Genomic DNA, 20,314 nt, shown 5'->3' with positions numbered 1-20,314 from the left:
AGGCCACTCCAGGACCTTGAGATACTTCTTACGGAGCCACTCCTTAGTTGCCCTGGCTGTGTGTTTCGGGTCGTTGTCATGCTGGAAGACCCAGCCACGACCCATCATCAATGCTCTTACTGAGGGAAGGAGGTTGTTGGCTAAGATCTCGCAATACATGGCCCCATCCATCCTCCCCTCAATACGGTGCAGTCGTCCTGTCCCCTTTGCAGAAAAGCATCCCCAAAGAATGATGTTTCCACCTCCATGCTTCACGGTTGGGATGGTGTTCTTGTGGTTGTACTCATCCTTCTTCTTCCTTCAAACACGGCGAGTGGAGTTTAGACCAAAAAGCTCTATTTTTGAATCATCAGACCACATGACCTTCTCCCATTCCTCCTCTGGATCATCCAGATGGTCATTGGCAAACTTCAGACGGGCCTGGACATGCGCCTGCTTGAGCAGGGGGACCTTGTGTGCGCTGCAGGATTTTAATCCATGACGGCGTAGTGTGTTACTAATGGTTTTCTTTGAGACTGTGGTCCCAGCTCTCTTCAGGTCATTGACCAGGTCCTGCCGTGTAGTTCTGGGCTGATCCCTCACCTTCCTCATGATCATTGATGCCCCACGAGGTGAGATCTTGCATGGAGCCCCAGACCGAGGGTGATTGACCATCATCTTGAACTTCTTCTATTTTCTTCTATTTTCTAATAATTGCGCCAACAGTTGTTGCCTTCTCACCAAGCTGCTTGCCTATTGTCCTGTAGCCCATCCCAGCCTTGTGCAGGTCTACAATCTTATCCCTGATGTCCTTACACAGCTCTCTGGTCTTGGCCATTGTGGAGAGGTTGGAGTCTGTTTGATTGAGTGTGTGGACAGGTGTCTTTTATACAGGTAACGAGTTCAAACAGGTGCAGTTAATACAGGTAATGAGTGGAGAACAGGAGGGCTTCTTAAAGAAAAACTAACAGGTCTGTGAGAGCCGGAATTCTTACTGGTTGGTAGGTGATCAAATACTTATGTCATGCAATAAAATGCAAATGAATTACTTAAAAATCATACAATGTGATTTTCTGGATTTTTGTTTTAGATTCCGTCTCTCACAGTTGAAGTGTACCTATGATAAAAATTACAGACCTCTACATGCTTTGTAAGTAGGAAAACCTGCAAAATCGGCAGTGTATCAAATACTTGTTCTCCCCACTGTATATACAGTATATCTCTGGATACTGCCCAACCCTAATATATATATACAGTATATCTCTGGATACAGCCCAACCCTAATATATTTACAGTATATCTCTGGATACTGCCCAACCCTAATATATATATACAGTATATCTCTGGATACAGCCCAACCCTAATATATATATATACAGTATATCTCTGGATACAGCCCAACCCTAATATATATACAGTATATCTCTGGATACAGCCCAACCCTAATATATATATACAGTATATCTCTGGATACAGCCCAACCCTAATATTATTCGGACCTTTTTAACTAGGTCGTCTCTAAATTCATAGATCCCAGTCACGACTATGTGTCTCTATGTGTAGGCTATGCCCCCTTCTACTCCTGCCCCCCCTGCCAGCACCCCTTCTACTCCTGGCCCCCCTGCCAGCACCCCTTCTACTCCTGCCCCCCTCCCAGCACCCCTTCTTCTCCTGGCCCCCCTCCCAGCACCCCTTCTTCTCCTGGTCCCCCTGCCAGCACCCCTTCTACTCCTGGCCCCCCTCCCAGCACCCCTTCTACTCCTGGCCCCCCTCCCAGCACCCCTTCTTCTCCTGGTCCCCCTGCCAGCACCCCTTCTACTCCTGGCCCCCCTCCCAGCACCCCTTTTACTCCTGGCCCCCCTCCCAGCACCCCTTCTTCTCCTGGTCCCCCTCCCAGCGCCCCTTCTACTCCTGGCCCCCCTCCCAGCACCCCTTCTTCTCCTGGCCCCCCTCCCAGCACCCCTTCTTCTCCTGGTCCCCCTGCCAGCACCCCTTCTACTCCTGGCCCCCCTCCCAGCACCCCTTCTTCTCCTGGTCCCCCTCCCAGCACCCCTTCTACTCCTGGCCCCACTCCCAGCACCCCTTCTACTCCTGGCCCCCCTCCCAGCACCCCTTCTACTCCTGGCCCCCCTCCCAGCACCCCTTCTTCTCCTGGCCCCCCTCCCAGCACCCCTTCTTCTCCTGGCCCCCCTCCCAGCACCCCTTCTACTCCTGGTCCCCCTCCCAGCACCCCTTCTACTCCTGGCCCCCCTCCCAGCACCCCTTCTACTCCTGGCCCCCCTCCCAGCACCCCTTCTACTCCTGGCCCCCCTCCCAGCACCCCTTCTTCTCCTGCCCCCCCTCCCAGCACCCCTTCTTCTCCTGGTCCCCCTCCCAGCACCCCTTCTACTCCTGGTCCCCCTCCCAGCACCCCTTCTTCTCCTGGCCCCCCTCCCAGCACCCCTTCCTCTCCTGGCCCCCCTCCCAGCACCCCTTCTACTCCTGCCCCCCCTCCCAGCACCCCTTATTCTCCTGGCCCCCCTCCCAGCACCCCTTCTTCTCCTGGCCCCCCTCCCAGCACCCCTTCTACTCCTGGTTCCCCTCCCAGCACCCCTTCTTCTCCTGGCCCCCCTCCCAGCACCCCTTCTTCTCCTGGCCCCACTCCCAGCACCCCTTCTTCTCCTGCCCCCCCTCCCAGCACCCCTTCTACTCCTGCCCCCCCTCCCAGCACCCCTTCTTCTCCTGGCCCCCCTCCCAGCACCCCTTCTACTCCTGGTTCCCCTCCCAGCACCCCTTCTTCTCCTGGCCCCCCTCCCAGCACCCCTTCTTCTCCTGGCCCCACTCCCAGCACCCCTTCTTCTCCTGCCCCCCCTCCCAGCACCCCTTCTACTCCTGCCCCCCCTCCCAGCACCCCTTCTTCTCCTGGCCCCCCTCCCAGCACCCCTTCTTCTCCTGGCCCCCCTCCCAGCACCCCTTCTACTCCTGCCCCCCCTCCCAGCACCCCTTCTTCTCCTGGCCCCCCTCCCAGCACCCCTTCTTCTCCTGCCCCCCCTCCCAGCACCCCTTCTACTCCTGGTTCCCCTCCCAGCACCCCTTCTTCTCCTGGCCCCCCTCCCAGCACCCCTTCTTCTCCTGGCCCCACTCCCAGCACCCCTTCTTCTCCTGCCCCCCCTCCCAGCACCCCTTCTACTCCTGGTTCCCCTCCCAGCACCCCTTCTACTCCTGCCCCCCCTCCCAGCACCCCTTCTACTCCTGGCCCCCCTCCCAGCACCCCTTCTACTCCTGGCCCCCCTCCCAGCACCCCTTCTACTCCTGCCCCCCCTCCCAGCACCCCTTCTACTCCTGGTCCCCCTCCCAGCACCCCTTATTCTCCTGGCCCCCCTCCCAGCACCCCTTCTACTCCTGGTTCCCCTCCCAGCACCCCTTCTACTCCTGGCCCCCCTCCCAGCACCCCTTCTACTCCTGGCCCCCCTCCCAGCACCCCTTCTCCTCCTGGCCCCCCTCCCAGCACCCCTTCTTCTCCTGGCCCCCCTCCCAGCACCCCTTCTTCTCCTGCCCCCCCTCCCAGCACCCCTTCTACTCCTGGTTCCCCTGCCAGCACCCCTTCTACTCCTGCCCCCCCTCCCAGCACCCCTTCTTCTCCTGGCCCCCCTCCCAGCACCCCTTCTTCTCCTGCCCCCCCTCCCAGCACCCCTTCTACTCCTGGCCCCCCTCCCAGCACCCCTTCTTCTCCTGGTCCCCCTGCCAGCACCCCTTCTACTCCTGGTCCCCCTGCCAGCACCCCTTCTACTCCTGGCCCCCCTCCCAGCACCCCTTCTACTCCTGGTTCCCATCCCAGCACCCCTTCTTCTCCTGGTCCCCCTGCCAGCACCCCTTCTACTCCTGGCCCCCCTCCCAGCACCCCTTCTACTCCTGGCCCCCTCCCAGCACCCCTTCTACTCCTGGTCCCCCTGCCAGCACCCCTTCTACTCCTGGCCCCCCTCCCAGCACCCCTTCTTCTCCTGGCTCCCCTCCCAGCACCCCTTCTACTCCTGGCCCCCCTCCCAGCACCCCTTCTTCTCCTGCCCCCCCTCCCAGCACCCCTTCATCTCCTGGCCCCCCTCCCAGCACCCCTTCTACTCCTGGCCCCCCTCCCAGCACCCCTTCTACTCCTGGCCCCCCTCCCAGCACCCCTTCTTCTCCTGGTCCCCCTCCCAGCACCCCTTCTACTCCTGGCCCCCCTCCCAGCACCCCTTCTTCTCCTGGTTCCCCTCCCAGCACCCGGCCTGTCTGACCTATCTCCAGATGGAGTTACGTCCCTCCAGGATGACTCCTGTGATGCCCCCTTCTACTCCTGGTCCCCCTCCCAGCACCCCTTCTACTCCTGGCCCCCCTCACAGCACCCCTTCTTCTCCTGCCCCCCCTCCCAGCACCCCTTCTTCTCCTGGCCCCCCTCCCAGCACCCCTTCTACTCCTGGCCCCCCTCCCAGCACCCCTTCTACTCCTGGCCCCCCTCCCAGCACCCCTTCTTCTCCTGGTCCCCCTCCCAGCACCCCTTCTACTCCTGGCCCCCCTCCCAGCACCCCTTCTTCTCCTGGTTCCCCTCCCAGCACCCGGCCTGTCTGACCTATCTCCAGATGGAGTTACGTCCCTCCAGGATGACTCCTGTGATGCCCCCTTCTACTCCTGGTCCCCCTCCCAGCACCCCTTCTACTCCTGGCCCACCTCCCAGCACCCCTTCTACTCCTGCCCCCCCTCCCAGCACCCCTTCTACTCCTGGCCCCCCTCCCAGCACCCCTTCTACTCCTGGCCCCCCTCCCAGCACCCCTTCTACTCCTGGCCCCCCTCCCAGCACCCCTTCTACTCCTGGCCCCCCTCCCAGCACCCCTTCTACTCCTGGCCCCCCTCCCAGCACCCCTTCTACTCCTGGCCCCCCTCCCAGCACCCCTTCTTCTCCTGGTTCCCCTCCCAGCACCCGGCCTGTCTGACCTATCTCCAGATGGAGTTACGTCCCTCCAGGATGACTCCTGTGATGCCCCCTTCTTCTCCTGGTTCCCCTCCCAGCACCCCTTCTTCTCCTGGTCCCCCTGCCAGCACCCCTTCTTCTCCTGGTCCCCCTGCCAGCACCCCTTCTTCTCCTGGCCCCCCTCCCAGCACCCCTTCTTCTCCTGGTCCCCCTGCCAGCACCCCTTCTTCTCCTGGTCCCCCTGCCAGCACCCCTTATTCTCCTGGTCCCCCTCCCAGCACCCCTTCTACTCCTGGCCCCCCTCCCAGCACCCCTTATTCTCCTGGTCCCCCTCCCATTACCCCTTCTACTCCTGGCCCCCCTCCCAGCACCCCTTATTCTCCTGGCCCCCCTCCCAGCACCCCTTCTTCTCCTGGTTCCCCTCCCAGCACCCCTTCTTCTCCTGGTCCCCCTGCCAGCACCCCTTCTTCTCCTGGTTCCCCTGCCAGCACCCCTTCTACTCCTGGTCCCCCTGCCAGCACCCCTTCTACTCCTGGTCCCCCTGCCAGCACCCCTTCTTCTCCTGGTCCCCCTCCCAGCACCCCTTCTTCTCCTGGTTCCCCTCCCAGCACCCCTTCTTCTCCTGGTCCCCCTCCCAGCACCCCTTCTTCTCCTGGTTCCCCTCCCAGCACCCCTTCTTCTCCTGGTTCCCCTCCCAGCACCCCTTCTTCTCCTGGTCCCCCTGCCAGCACCCCTTATTCTCCTGGCCCCCCTCCCAGCACCCCTTCTTCTCCTGGTCCCCCTGCCAGCACCCCTTATTCTCCTGGTCCCCCTCCCAGCACCCCTTCTTCTCCTGGCCCCCCTCCCAGCACCCCTTCTTCTCCTGGTCCCCCTCCCAGCACCCTTCTACTCCTGGTCCCCCTGCCAGCACCCCTTCTTCTCCTGGTCCCCCTCCCAGCACCCCTTATTCTCCTGGCCCCCCTCCCAGCACCCCTTATTCTCCTGGCCCCCCTCCCAGCACCCCTTATTCTCCTGGCCCCCCTCCCAGCACCCCTTATTCTCCTGGCCCCCCTCCCAGCACCCCTTCTTCTCCTGGTCCCCCTGCCAGCACCCCTTATTCTCCTGGCCCCCCTCCCAGGACCCCTTCTTCTCCTGGTCCCCCTGCCAGCACCGGGCCTGTCTGACCTACCTCCAGATGGAGTTACGTCCCTGCAGGATGACTCCTGTGAACAGCGTGGGGCGCAGAGCATCCACCTGCAGCCACTGGTACTGGTCCTCATACTTAGCACACCACGCGCCATCATACATGTCTCCGTCCTCGATACCTGACTGGACAGACAGACAGACAGACAGACAGACAGACGCTCAATGAGTTATTCAGGAAGCATTCTGCAATAAAATGACCGGTAAAGTTATCATTGTATTTAGGAAGCAGATCACAAGGGGAATAACAACTAAGTACTTGGTGGGTATAGTATATTCATATCTAGACTATAGAACCCACCTGTATATTAAGTCTTGCCCTGTGAGGGCCAAGTCCCATCCGCAGGTAGGAAGAAGCATGGAACTGGCTGTCATCAACCCTCAGTGACTTCAGACCCAGCGGGGGACAGTCTGGAGAGGTTACAACACATGGTGGATCAGGGACAGCCATCATGCCACTCCTTGCCACATCTTGTCATGCATGGCATTTAAAAAAACACATATTTAACCAGGTAATTCAGCTAAGAACAAATTCTTATTAACAATGACGTCCTAGGAACAGTTGGTTAACTGCCTTGTTCAGAACGACAGATTTTTACCTTGTCAGCTCGGGGATTAGATCTAGCAACCTTTCGGTTACTGGTCCAACGCTCTAACCACTAGGCTACCTGCCGCCCCCCTCTAACCACTAGGCTACCTGCCTGCCGCATAACATGGAGTTGAAATGATAGCACAACCAGATCTGGGACCAGGCTAGATCAGGGCTGTGTTCCAGACACACAGACGATAGCACAACCAGATCTGGGACCAGGCTAGATCAGGGCTGTGTTCCAGACACACAGACGATAGCACAACCAGATCTGGGACCAGGCTAGATCCGGGCTGTGTTACAGACACACAGACGATAGCACAACCAAATCTGGGACCAGGCTAGATCGGGCTGTGTTCCAGACACACAGACGATAGCACAACCAGATCTGGGACCAGGCTAGATCAGGGCTGTGTTCCAGACACACAGACGATAGCACAACCAGATCTGGGACCAGGCTAGATCCGGGCTGTGTTACAGACACACAGACGATAGCACAACCAGATCTGGGACCAGGCTAGATCAGGGCTGTGTTCCAGACACACAGACGATAGCACAACCAGATATGGGACCAGGCTAGATCAGGGCTGTGTTACAGACACACAGACGATAGCACAACCAGATCTGGGACCAGGCTAGATCGGGGCTGTGTTCCAAACACACAGACGATAGCACAACCAGATCTGGGACCAGGTTAGATCCGGGCTGTGTTACAGACACACAGACGATAGCACAACCAGATCTGGGACCAGGCTAGATCAGGGCTGTGTTCCAGACACACAGACGATAGCACAACCAGATCTGGGACCAGGCTAGATCGGGGCTGTGTTCCAGACACACAGACGATAGCACAACCAGATCTGGGACCAGGCTAGATCGGGGCTGTGTTCCAGACACACAGACGATAGCACAACCAGATCTGGCACCAGGCTAGATCAGGGCTGTGTTCCAGACACACAGACGATAGCACAACCAGATCTGGCACCAGGCTAGATCGGGGCTGTGTTCCAGACACACAGACGATAGCACAACCAGATCTGGGACCAGGCTAGATACAGGGCTGTGTTCCAGACACATAGACTACACTGGCCCATGCAGATGATCAGATCTTAACTGGAGAAGTGTTTAACATCTCAGGAACAACAAACAATCCTATTACCTGCACAGACCTGCACAGAATATATGGAATGCACCCACTATCTCAAAGCAGGATGTGTGTGCTTCAGTGTGTGTGTCTGTGCCTCAGGTGTGTGTGTGTGCCCCGGTGTGTGTGCCTCGGTGTGTCTGTGCCTCGGTGTGTGTGTGTGCCTCGGTGTGTGTGTGTGCCTCAGTGTGTGTGTGTGCCTCGGTGTGTCTGTGCCTCGGCATGTCTGCAGGGTTCTGGGTAAGACAGTTCTGTTCAATGGTAGCAGGAGAGAAAGTCATGTCTGTTTTGAGAGACAAACCTCTGGCTGTCAGAGATAATGTAGAAATGTGAAGTTGCAGAACTTGAGTGCATGAGCTCCTCACGCTCCCCTCGGGATCTGAAATATGTCTAATTCTCCTTACGTTCCCCTCGGGATCTGAAATATGTCTAATTCTCCTCACGTTCCCCTCGGGATCTGAAATATGTCTAATTCTCCTTACGTTCCCCTCGGGATCTGAAATATGTCTAATTCTCCTTACGTTCCCCTCGGGATCTGAAATATGTCTAATTCTCCTTACGTTCCCCTCGGGATCTGAAATATGTCTAATTCTCCTTACGTTCCCCTCGGGATCTGAAATATGTCTAATTCTCCTTACGTTCCCCTCGGGATCTGAAATATGTCTAATTCTCCTTACGTTCCCCTCGGGATCTGAAATATGTCTAATTCTCCTTACGTTCCCCTCGGGATCTGAAATATGTCTAATTCTCCTTACGTTCCCCTCGGGATCTGAAATATGTCTAATTCTCCTCACGTTCCCCTCGGGATCTGAAATATGTCTAATTCTCCTCACGTTCCCCTCGGGATCTGAAATATGTCTAATTCTCCTTACGTTCCCCTCGGGATCTGAAATATGTCTAATTCTCCTCACGTTCCCCTCGGGATCTGAAATATGTCTAATTCTCCTCACGTTCCCCTCGGGATCTGAAATATGTCTAATTCTCCTCACGTTCCCCTCGGGATCTGAAATATGTCTAATTCTCCTTACGTTCCCCTCGGGATCTGAAATATGTCTAATTCTCCTTACGTTCCCCTCGGGATCTGAAATATGTCTAATTCTCCTTACGTTCCCCTCGGGATCTGAAATATGTCTAATTCTCCTTACGTTCCCCTCGGGATCTGAAATATGTCTAATTCTCCTTACGTTCCCCTCGGGATCTGAAATATGTCTAATTCTCCTTACGTTCTCCTCGGGATCTGAAATATGTCTAATTCTCCTTACGTTCCCCTCGGGATCTGAAATATGTCTAATTCTCCTTACGTTCCCCTCGGGATCTGAAATATGTCCAATTCTCCTTACGTTCCCCTCGGGATCTGAAATATGTCTAATTCTCCTCACGTTCCCCCCGGGATCTGAAATATGTCTAATTCTCCTTACGTTCCCCTCGGGATCTGAAATATGTCTAATTCTCCTCACGTTCCCCTCGGGATCTGAAATATGTCTAATTCTCCTCACGTTCCCCTCGGGATCTGAAATATGTCTAATTCTCCTTACGTTCCCCTCGGGATCTGAAATATGTCTAATTCTCCTTACGCTCCCCTCGGGATCTGAAATATGTCTAATTCTCCTCACGTTCCCCTCGGGATCTGAAATATGTCTAATTCTCCTTACGTTCCCCTCGGGATCTGAAATATGTCTAATTCTCCTTACGTTCCCCTCGGGATCTGAAATATGTCTAGTTCTCCTCACGTTCCCCTCGGGATCTGAAATATGTCTAGTTCTCCTCACGTTCCCCTCGGGATCTGAAATATGTCTAATTCTCCTTACGTTCCCCTCGGGATCTGAAATATGTCTAATTCTCCTCACGTTCCCCTCGGGATCTGAAATATGTCTAATTCTCCTTACGTTCCCCTCGGGATCTGAAATATGTCTAATTCTCCTTACGTTCCCCTCGGGATCTGAAATATGTCTAGTTCTCCTCACGTTCCCCTCGGGATCTGAAATATGTCTAATTCTCCTTACGTTCCCCTCGGGATCTGAAATATGTCTAGTTCTCCTCACGTTCCCCTCGGGATCTGAAATATGTCTAGTTCTCCTTACGTTCCCCTCGGGATCTGAAATATGTCTAGTTCTCCTTACGTTCCCCTCGGGATCTGAAATATGTCTAATTCTCCTTACGCTCCCCTCGGGATCTGAAATATGTCTAATTCTCCTTACGTTCCCCTCGGGATCTGAAATATGTCTAATTCTCCTTACGTTCCCCTCGGGATCTGAAATATGTCTCATTCTCCTCACGTTCCCCTCGGGATCTGAAATATGTCTAATTCTCCTCACGTTCCCCTCGGGATCTGAAATATGTCTAATTCTCCTTACGTTCCCCTCGGGATCTGAAATATGTCTCATTCTCCTCACGTTCCCCTCGGGATCTGAAATATGTCTCATTCTCCTCACGTTCCCCTCGGGATCTGAAATATGTCTAATTCTCCTTACGTTCCCCTCGGGATCTGAAATATGTCTAATTCTCCTCACGTTCCCCTCGGGATCTGAAATATGTCTAATTCTCCTCACGTTCCCCTCGGGATCTGAAATATGTCTAATTCTCCTTACGTTCCCCTCGGGATCTGAAATATGTCTAATTCTCCTCACGTTCCCCTCGGGATCTGAAATATGTCTAATTCTCCTTACGTTCCCCTCGGGATCTGAAATATGTCTAATTCTCCTCACGTTCCCCTCGGGATCTGAAATATGTCTAATTCTCCTTACGTTCCCCTCGGGATCTGAAATATGTCTAATTCTCCTCACGTTCCCCTCGGGATCTGAAATATGTCAAATTCTCCTTACGTTCCCCTCGGGATCTGAAATATGTCTAATTCTCCTCACGTTCCCCTCGGGATCTGAAATATGTCTAATTCTCCTTACGTTCCCCTCGGGATCTGAAATATGTCTAATTCTCCTCACGTTCCCCTCGGGATCTGAAATATGTCTAATTCTCCTTACGTTCCCCTCGGGATCTGAAATATGTCTAATTCTCCTCACGTTCCCCTCGGGATCTGAAATATGTCTAATTCTCCTTACGTTCCCCTCGGGATCTGAAATATGTCTAATTCTCCTCACGTTCCCCTCGGGATCTGAAATATGTCTAATTCTCCTTACGTTCCCCTCGGGATCTGAAATATGTCTAATTCTCCTCACGTTCCCCTCGGGATCTGAAATATGTCTAATTCTCCTTACGTTCCCCTCGGGATCTGAAATATGTCTAATTCTCCTCACGTTCCCCTCGGGATCTGAAATATGTCTAATTCTCCTCACGTTCCCCTCGGGATCTGAAATATGTCTAATTCTCCTTACGTTCCCCTCGGGATCTGAAATATGTCTAACTCTCCTCACGTTCCCCTCGGGATCTGAAATATGTCTAATTCTCCTTACGTTCCCCTCGGGATCTGAAATATGTCTAATTCTCCTCACGTTCCCATCGGGATCTGAAATATGTCTAGTTCTCCTTACGTTCCCCTCGGGATCTGAAATATGTCTAATTCTCCTTACGTTCCCCTCGGGATCTGAAATATGTCTAATTCTCCTCACGTTCCCCTCGGGATCTGAAATATGTCTAATTCTCCTTACGTTCCCCTCGGGATCTGAAATATGTCTAATTCTCCTTACGTTCCCCTCGGGATCTGAAATATGTCTAATTCTCCTCACGTTCCCCTCGGGATCTGAAATATGTCTAATTCTCCTCACGTTCCCCTCGGGATCTGAAATATGTCTAGTTCTCCTTACGTTCCCCTCGGGATCTGAAATATGTCTAGTTCTCCTTACGTTCCCCTCGGGATCTGAAATATGTCTAATTCTCCTCACGTTCCCCTCGGGATCTGAAATATGTCTAATTCTCCTTACGTTCCCCTCGGGATCTGAAATATGTCTAATTCTCCTCACGTTCCCCTCGGGATCTGAAATATGTCTAATTCTCCTTACGTTCCCCTCGGGATCTGAAATATGTCTAATTCTCCTTACGTTCCCCTCGGGATCTGAAATATGTCTAATTCTCCTCACGTTCCTCTCGGGATCTGAAATATGTCTAATTCTCCTTACGTTCCCCTCGGGATCTGAAATATGTCTAATTCTCCTTACGTTCCCCTCGGGATCTGAAATATGTCTAATTCTCCTTACGTTCCCCTCGGGATCTGAAATATGTCTAATTCTCCTTACGTTCCCCTCGGGATCTGAAATATGTCTAATTCTCCTTACGTTCCCCTCGGGATCTGAAATATGTCTAATTCACCTTACGTTCCCCTCGGGATCTGAAATATGTCTAATTCTCCTTACGTTCCCCTCGGGATCTGAAATATGTCTAATTCTCCTTACGTTCCCCTCGGGATCTGAAATATGTCTAATTCTCCTTACGTTCCCCTCGGGATCTGAAATATGTCTAATTCTCCTCACGTTCCCCTCGGGATCTGAAATATGTCTAATTCTCCTTACGTTCCCCTCGGGATCTGAAATATGTCTAATTCTCCTTACGTTCCCCTCGGGATCTGAAATATGTCTAATTCTCCTCACGTTCCCCTCGGGATCTGAAATATGTCTAATTCTCCTCACGCTCCCCTCGGGATCTGAAATATGTCTAATTCTCCTCACGTTCCCCTCGGGATCTGAAATATGTCTAATTCTCCTTACGTTCCCCTCGGGATCTGAAATATGTCTAATTCTCCTTACGTTCCCCTCGGGATCTGAAATATGTCTAGTTCTCCTCACGTTCCCCTCGGGATCTGAAATATGTCTAATTCTCCTCACGTTCCCCTCGGGATCTGAAATATGTCTAATTCTCCTTACGTTCCCCTCGGGATCTGAAATATGTCTAATTCTCCTCACGTTCCCCTCGGGATCTGAAATATGTCTAATTCTCCTTACGTTCCCCTCGGGATCTGAAATATGTCTAATTCTCCTTACGTTCCCCTCGGGATCTGAAATATGTCTAGTTCTCCTCACGTTCCCCTCGGGATCTGAAATATGTCTAATTCTCCTTACGTTCCCCTCGGGATCTGAAATATGTCTAGTTCTCCTTACGTTCCCCTCGGGATCTGAAATATGTCTAATTCTCCTTACGTTCCCCTCGGGATCTGAAATATGTCTAATTCTCCTCACGTTCCCCTCGGGATCTGAAATATGTCTAATTCTCCTTACGTTCCCCTCGGGATCTGAAATATGTCTAATTCTCCTTACGTTCCCCTCGGGATCTGAAATATGTCTAATTCTCCTCACGTTCCCCTCGGGATCTGAAATATGTCTAATTCTCCTTACGTTCCCCTCGGGATCTGAAATATGTCTAATTCTCCTTACGCTCCCCTCGGGATCTGAAATATGTCTAATTCTCCTCACGTTCCCCTCGGGATCTGAAATATGTCTAATTCTCCTCACGTTCCCCTCGGGATCTGAAATATGTCTAATTCTCCTTACGTTCCCCTCGGGATCTGAAATATGTCTAATTCTCCTCACGTTCCCCTCGGGATCTGAAATATGTCTAGTTCTCCTCACGTTCCCCTCGGGATCTGAAATATGTCTAATTCTCCTCACGTTCCCCTCGGGATCTGAAATATGTCTAATTCTCCTTACGTTCCCCTCGGGATCTGAAATATGTCTAATTCTCCTCACGTTCCCCTCGGGATCTGAAATATGTCTAATTCTCCTTACGTTCCCCTCGGGATCTGAAATATGTCTAATTCTCCTTACGTTCCCCTCGGGATCTGAAATATGTCTAGTTCTCCTCACGTTCCCCTCGGGATCTGAAATATGTCTAATTCTCCTTACGTTCCCCTCGGGATCTGAAATATGTCTACTTCTCCTTACGTTCCCCTCGGGATCTGAAATATGTCTAATTCTCCTTACGTTCCCCTCGGGATCTGAAATATGTCTAATTCTCCTCACGTTCCCCTCGGGATCTGAAATATGTCTAATTCTCCTTACGTTCCCCTCGGGATCTGAAATATGTCTAATTCTCCTTACGTTCCCCTCGGGATCTGAAATATGTCTAATTCTCCTCACGTTCCCCTCGGGATCTGAAATATGTCTAATTCTCCTCACGCTCCCCTCGGGATCTGAAATATGTCTAATTCTCCTCACGTTCCCCTCGGGATCTGAAATATGTCTAATTCTCCTTACGTTCCCCTCGGGATCTGAAATATGTCTAATTCTCCTTACGTTCCCCTCGGGATCTGAAATATGTCTAGTTCTCCTCACGTTCCCCTCGGGATCTGAAATATGTCTAATTCTCCTCACGTTCCCCTCGGGATCTGAAATATGTCTAATTCTCCTTACGTTCCCCTCGGGATCTGAAATATGTCTAATTCTCCTTACGTTCCCCTCGGGATCTGAAATATGTCTAATTCTCCTCACGTTCCCCTCGGGATCTGAAATATGTCTAATTCTCCTTACGTTCCCCTCGGGATCTGAAATATGTCTAATTCTCCTTACGCTCCCCTCGGGATCTGAAATATGTCTAATTCTCCTCACGTTCCCCTCGGGATCTGAAATATGTCTAATTCTCCTCACGTTCCCCTCGGGATCTGAAATATGTCTAATTCTCCTTACGTTCCCCTCGGGATCTGAAATATGTCTAATTCTCCTCACGTTCCCCTCGGGATCTGAAATATGTCTAGTTCTCCTCACGTTCCCCTCGGGATCTGAAATATGTCTAATTCTCCTCACGTTCCCCTCGGGATCTGAAATATGTCTAATTCTCCTTACGTTCCCCTCGGGATCTGAAATATGTCTAATTCTCCTCACGTTCCCCTCGGGATCTGAAATATGTCTAATTCTCCTTACGTTCCCCTCGGGATCTGAAATATGTCTAATTCTCCTTACGTTCCCCTCGGGATCTGAAATATGTCTAGTTCTCCTCACGTTCCCCTCGGGATCTGAAATATGTCTAATTCTCCTTACGTTCCCCTCGGGATCTGAAATATGTCTAGTTCTCCTTACGTTCCCCTCGGGATCTGAAATATGTCTAATTCTCCTTACGTTCCCCTCGGGATCTGAAATATGTCTAATTCTCCTCACGTTCCCCTCGGGATCTGAAATATGTCTAATTCTCCTTACGTTCCCCTCGGGATCTGAAATATGTCTAATTCTCCTTACGTTCCCCTCGGGATCTGAAATATGTCTAATTCTCCTTACGTTCCCCTCGGGATCTGAAATATGTCTAATTCTCCTCACGTTCCCCTCGGGATCTGAAATATGTCTAATTCTCCTCACGTTCCCCTCGGGATCTGAAATATGTCTAATTCTCCTCACGTTCCCCTCGGGATCTGAAATATGTCTAATTCTCCTTACGTTCCCCTCGGGATCTGAAACATGTCTAATTCTCCTTACGTTCCCCTCGGGATCTGAAATATGTCTAATTCTCCTTACGTTCCCCTCGGGATCTGAAATATGTCTAATTCTCCTCACGTTCCACTCGGGATCTGAAATATGTCTAATTCTCCTTACGTTCCCCTCGGGATCTGAAATATGTCTAATTCTCCTCACGTTCCCCTCGGGATCTGAAATATGTCTAATTCTCCTTACGTTCCCCTCGGGATCTGAAATATGTCTAATTCTCCTTACGTTCCCCTCGGGATCTGAAATATGTCTAATTCTCCTTACGTTCCCCTCGGGATCTGAAATATGTCTAATTCTCCTCACGTTCCCCTCGGGATCTGAAATATGTCTAATTCTCCTTACGTTCCCCTCGGGATCTGAAATATGTCTAATTCTCCTTACGTTCCCCTCGGGATCTGAAATATGTCTAATTCTCCTTACGTTCCCCTCGGGATCTGAAATATGTCTAATTCTCCTTACGTTCCCCTCGGGATCTGAAATATGTCTAATTCTCCTTACGTTCCCTTCGGGATCTGAAATATGTCTCCTTTGTCAGTTCTCTGGAAGTGTAGAGGAACTCACAGCCCCCTTCCCTTTGTAGTGTGTGTGTGTGTGTGTGTGTGTGTGTGTGTGTGTGTGTGTGTGTGTGTGTGTGTGTGTGTGTGTGTGTGTGTGTGTGTGTGTGTGTGTGTGTGTGTGACAAACAACTTCCCTGGAAGTTGAGGAGAACCCGTTCCTTCCTCACACACACACACACCCCACTCCTCGAACGGGGGAGTCAGTGTAGTGGGAGTGCAGAGCATTGGACTGGAGATCAGTGAACCAGGAAGGGACAGAGCAACATGCACAGCTGTTACGTAATATGAGACTCATTTAGACAGGGTTATAGTCAGGGCAGAGCTGGGATGTAATATGAGACTCAGACAGACAGGGTTATAGTCAGGGCAGAGCTGGGTTGTAATATGAGACTCAGTCAGACAGGGTTATAGTCAGGGCAGAGCTGGGTTGTAATATGAGACTCAGTCAGACAGGGTTATAGTCAGGGCAGAGCTGGGTTGTAATATGAGACTCATTTAGACAGGGTTATAGTCAGGGCAGAGCTGGGTTGTAATATGAGACTCAGTCAGACAGGGTTATAGTCAGGGCAGAGCTGGGTTGTAATATGAGACTCAGTCAGACAGGGTTATAGTCAGGGCAGAGCTGGGATGTAATATGAGACTCATTTAGACAGGGTTATAGTCAGGGCAGAGCTGGGTTGTAATATGAGACTCAGACAGGGTTATAGTCAGGGCAGAGCTGTGATGTAATATGAGACTCAGACAGGGTTATAGTCAGGGCAGAGCTGGGATGTAATATGAGACTCAGACAGGGTTATAGTCAGGGCAGAGCTGGGATGTAATATGAGACTCAGACAGGGTTATAGCCAGGGCAGAGCTGGGTTGTAATATGAGACTCAGACAGGGTTATAGTCAGGGCAGAGCTGGGATGTAATATGAGACTCATTTAGACAGGGTTATAGTCAGGGCAGAGCTGGGTTGTAATATGAGACTCAGACAGGGTTATAGTCAGGGCAGAGCTGGGATGTAATATGAGACTCAGACAGGGTTATAGTCAGGGCAGAGCTGGGTTGTAATATGAGACTCATTTAGACAGGGTTATAGTCAGGGCAGAGCAGGGATGTAATATGAGACTCAGACAGGGTTATAGTCAGGGCAGAGCTGGGATGTAATATGAGACTCATTTAGACAGGGTTATAGTCAGGGCAGAGCTGGGTTGTAATATGAGACTCAGACAGGGTTATAGTCAGGGCAGAGCTGGGATGTAATATGAGACTCAGACAGGGTTATAGTCAGGGCAGAGCTGGGATGTAATATGAGACTCATTTAGACAGGGTTATAGTCAGGGCAGAGCTGGGATGTAATATGAGACTCAGACAGGGTTATAGTCAGGGCAGAGCTGGGTTGTAATATGAGACTCAGTCAGACAGGGTTATAATCAGGGCAGAGCTGGGTTGTAATATGAGACTCAGTCAGACAGGGTTATAGTCAGGGCAGAGCTGGGATGTAATATGAGACTCATTTAGACAGGGTTATAGTCAGGGCAGAGCTGGGTTGTAATATGAGACTCAGACAGGGTTATAGTCAGGGCAGAGCTGGGATGTAATATGAGACTCAGACAGGGTTATAGTCAGGGCAGAGCTGGGATGTAATATGAGACTCAGACAGGGTTATAGTCAGGGCAGAGCTGGGATGTAATATGAGACTCAGACAGGGTTATAGCCAGGGCAGAGCTGGGTTGTAATATGAGACTCAGACAGGGTTATAGTCAGGGCAGAGCTGGGATGTAATATGAGACTCATTTAGACAGGGTTATAGTCAGGGCAGAGCTGGGTTGTAATATGAGACTCAGACAGGGTTATAGTCAGGGCAGAGCTGGGATGTAATATGAGACTCAGACAGGGTTATAGTCAGGGCAGAGCTGGGTTGTAATATGAGACTCATTTAGACAGGGTTATAGTCAGGGCAGAGCAGGGATGTAATATGAGACTCAGACAGGGTTATAGTCAGGGCAGAGCTGGGATGTAATATGAGACTCATTTAGACAGGGTTATAGTCAGGGCAGAGCTGGGTTGTAATATGAGACTCAGACAGGGTTATAGTCAGGGCAGAGCTGGGATGTAATATGAGACTCAGACAGGGTTATAGTCAGGGCAGAGCTGGGTTGTAATATGAGACTCATTTAGACAGGGTTATAGTCAGGGCAGAGCAGGGATGTAATATGAGACTCAGACAGGGTTATAGTCAGGGCAGAGCTGGGATGTAATATGAGACTCATTTAGACAGGGTTATAGTCAGGGCAGAGCTGGGTTGTAATATGAGACTCAGACAGGGTTATAGTCAGGGCAGAGCTGGGATGTAATATGAGACTCAGACAGGGTTATAGTCAGGGCAGAGCTGGGATGTAATATGAGACTCATTTAGACAGGGTTATAGTCAGGGCAGAGCTGGGATGTAATATGAGACTCAGACAGGGTTATAGTCAGGGCAGAGCTGGGTTGTAATATGAGACTCAGTCAGACAGGGTTATAATCAGGGCAGAGCTGGGTTGTAATATGAGACTCAGTCAGACAGGGTTATAGTCAGGGCAGAGCTGGGATGTAATATGAGACTCATTTAGACAGGGTTATAGTCAGGGCAGAGCTGGGTTGTAATATGAGACTCAGACAGGGTTATAGTCAGGGCAGAGCTGGGATGTAATATGAGACTCAGACAGGGTTATAGTCAGGGCAGAGCTGGGATGTAATATGAGACTCAGACAGGGTTATAGTCAGGGCAGAGCTGGGATGTAATATGAGACTCAGACAGGGTTATAGCCAGGGCAGAGCTGGGTTGTAATATGAGACTCAGACAGGGTTATAGTCAGGGCAGAGCTGGGATGTAATATGAGACTCATTTAGACAGGGTTATAGTCAGGGCAGAGCTGGGTTGTAATATGAGACTCAGACAGGGTTATAGTCAGGGCAGAGCTGGGATGTAATATGAGACTCAGACAGGGTTATAGTCAGGGCAGAGCTGGGTTGTAATATGAGACTCATTTAGACAGGGTTATAGTCAGGGCAGAGCAGGGATGTAATATGAGACTCAGACAGGGTTATAGTCAGGGCAGAGCTGGGATGTAATATGAGACTCATTTAGACAGGGTTATAGTCAGGGCAGAGCTGGGTTGTAATATGAGACTCAGACAGGGTTATAGTCAGGGCAGAGCTGGGATGTAATATGAGACTCAGACAGGGTTATAGTCAGGGCAGAGCTGGGATGTAATATGAGACTCATTTAGACAGGGTTATAGTCAGGGCAGAGCTGGGTTGTAATATGAGACTCAGACAGGGTTATAGCCAGGGCAGAGCTGGGTTGTAATATGAGACTCAGTCAGACAGGGTTATAGTCAGGGCAGAGATGGGATGTAATATGAGACTCATTTAGACAGGGTTATAGTCAGGGCAGAGCTGGGTTGTAATATGAGACTCAGACAGGGTTATAGTCAGGGCAGAGCTGGGATGTAATATGAGACTCAGACAGGGTTATAGTCAGGGCAGAGCTGGGATGTAATATGAGACTCAGACAGGGTTATAGTCAGGGCAGAGCTGGGATGTAATATGAGACTCAGACAGGGTTATAGCCAGGGCAGAGCTGGGTTGTAATATGAGACTCAGACAGGGTTATAGTCAGGGCAGAGCTGGGATGTAATATGAGACTCATTTAGACAGGGTTATAGTCAGGGCAGAGCTGGGTTGTAATATGAGACTCAGACAGGGTTATAGTCAGGGCAGAGCTGGGATGTAATATGAGACTCAGACAGGGTTATAGTCAGGGCAGAGCTGGGTTGTAATATGAGACTCATTTAGACAGGGTTATAGTCAGGGCAGAGCAGGGATGTAATATGAGACTCAGACAGGGTTATAGTCAGGGCAGAGCTGGGATGTAATATGAGACTCATTTAGACAGGGTTATAGTCAGGGCAGAGCTGGGTTGTAATATGAGACTCAGACAGGGTTATAGTCAGGGCAGAGCTGGGATGTAATATGAGACTCAGACAGGGTTATAGTCAGGGCAGAGCTGGGATGTAATATGAGACTCATTTAGACAGGGTTATAGTCAGGGCAGAGCTGGGTTGTAATATGAGACTCAGACAGGGTTATAGCCAGGGCAGAGCTGGGTTGTAATATGAGACTCAGTCAGACAGGGTTATAGTCAGGGCAGAGATGGGATGTAATATGAGACTCATTTAGACAGGGTTATAGTCAGGGCAGAGCTGGGTTGTAATATGAGACTCAGACAGGGTTATAGTCAGGGCAGAGCTGGGATGTAATATGAGACTCAGACAGGGTTATAGTCAGGGCAGAGCTGGGATGTAATATGAGACTCAGACAGGGTTATAGTCAGGGCAGAGCTGGGATGTAATATGAGACTCAGACAGGGTTATAGTCAGGGCAGAGCTGGGATGTAATATGAGACTCAGACAGGGTTATAGTCAGGGCTGAGCTGGGATGTAATATGAGACTCAGACAGGGTTATAGTCAGGGCTGAGCTGGGTTGTAATATGAGACTCATTTAGACAGGGTTATAGTCAGGGCAGAGCTGGGATGTAATATGAGACTCAGA

The 20,314-nt window shown here is 51.0% G+C and overlaps 1 protein-coding gene across 1 annotated transcript in view; it reads right to left on the bottom strand.

Annotated features, from left to right (window-relative positions):
* The window catches only part of LOC139563445 (probable carboxypeptidase X1), a 50,056-nt gene that overhangs the window by 18,635 nt on the left and 11,107 nt on the right, over positions 1-20,314 (bottom strand). Inside the window, exons 2-3 of the mRNA XM_071382122.1 lie at positions 6,387-6,496; positions 6,072-6,211 (exon numbers count right to left, since the gene is read on the bottom strand). Coding sequence (XP_071238223.1) covers positions 6,072-6,211; positions 6,387-6,496 — 250 coding nt within the window. The remainder of the gene's footprint in view (positions 1-6,071; positions 6,212-6,386; positions 6,497-20,314) is intronic.

This window comes from Salvelinus alpinus, chromosome 34, assembly GCF_045679555.1.
Source record: "Salvelinus alpinus chromosome 34, SLU_Salpinus.1, whole genome shotgun sequence".
NCBI classification, from domain to species: domain Eukaryota; kingdom Metazoa; phylum Chordata; class Actinopteri; order Salmoniformes; family Salmonidae; genus Salvelinus; species Salvelinus alpinus.
Note: the sequence above shows the minus strand (reverse complement) of the source record. Positions and strands in the feature narration are given on the sequence as shown.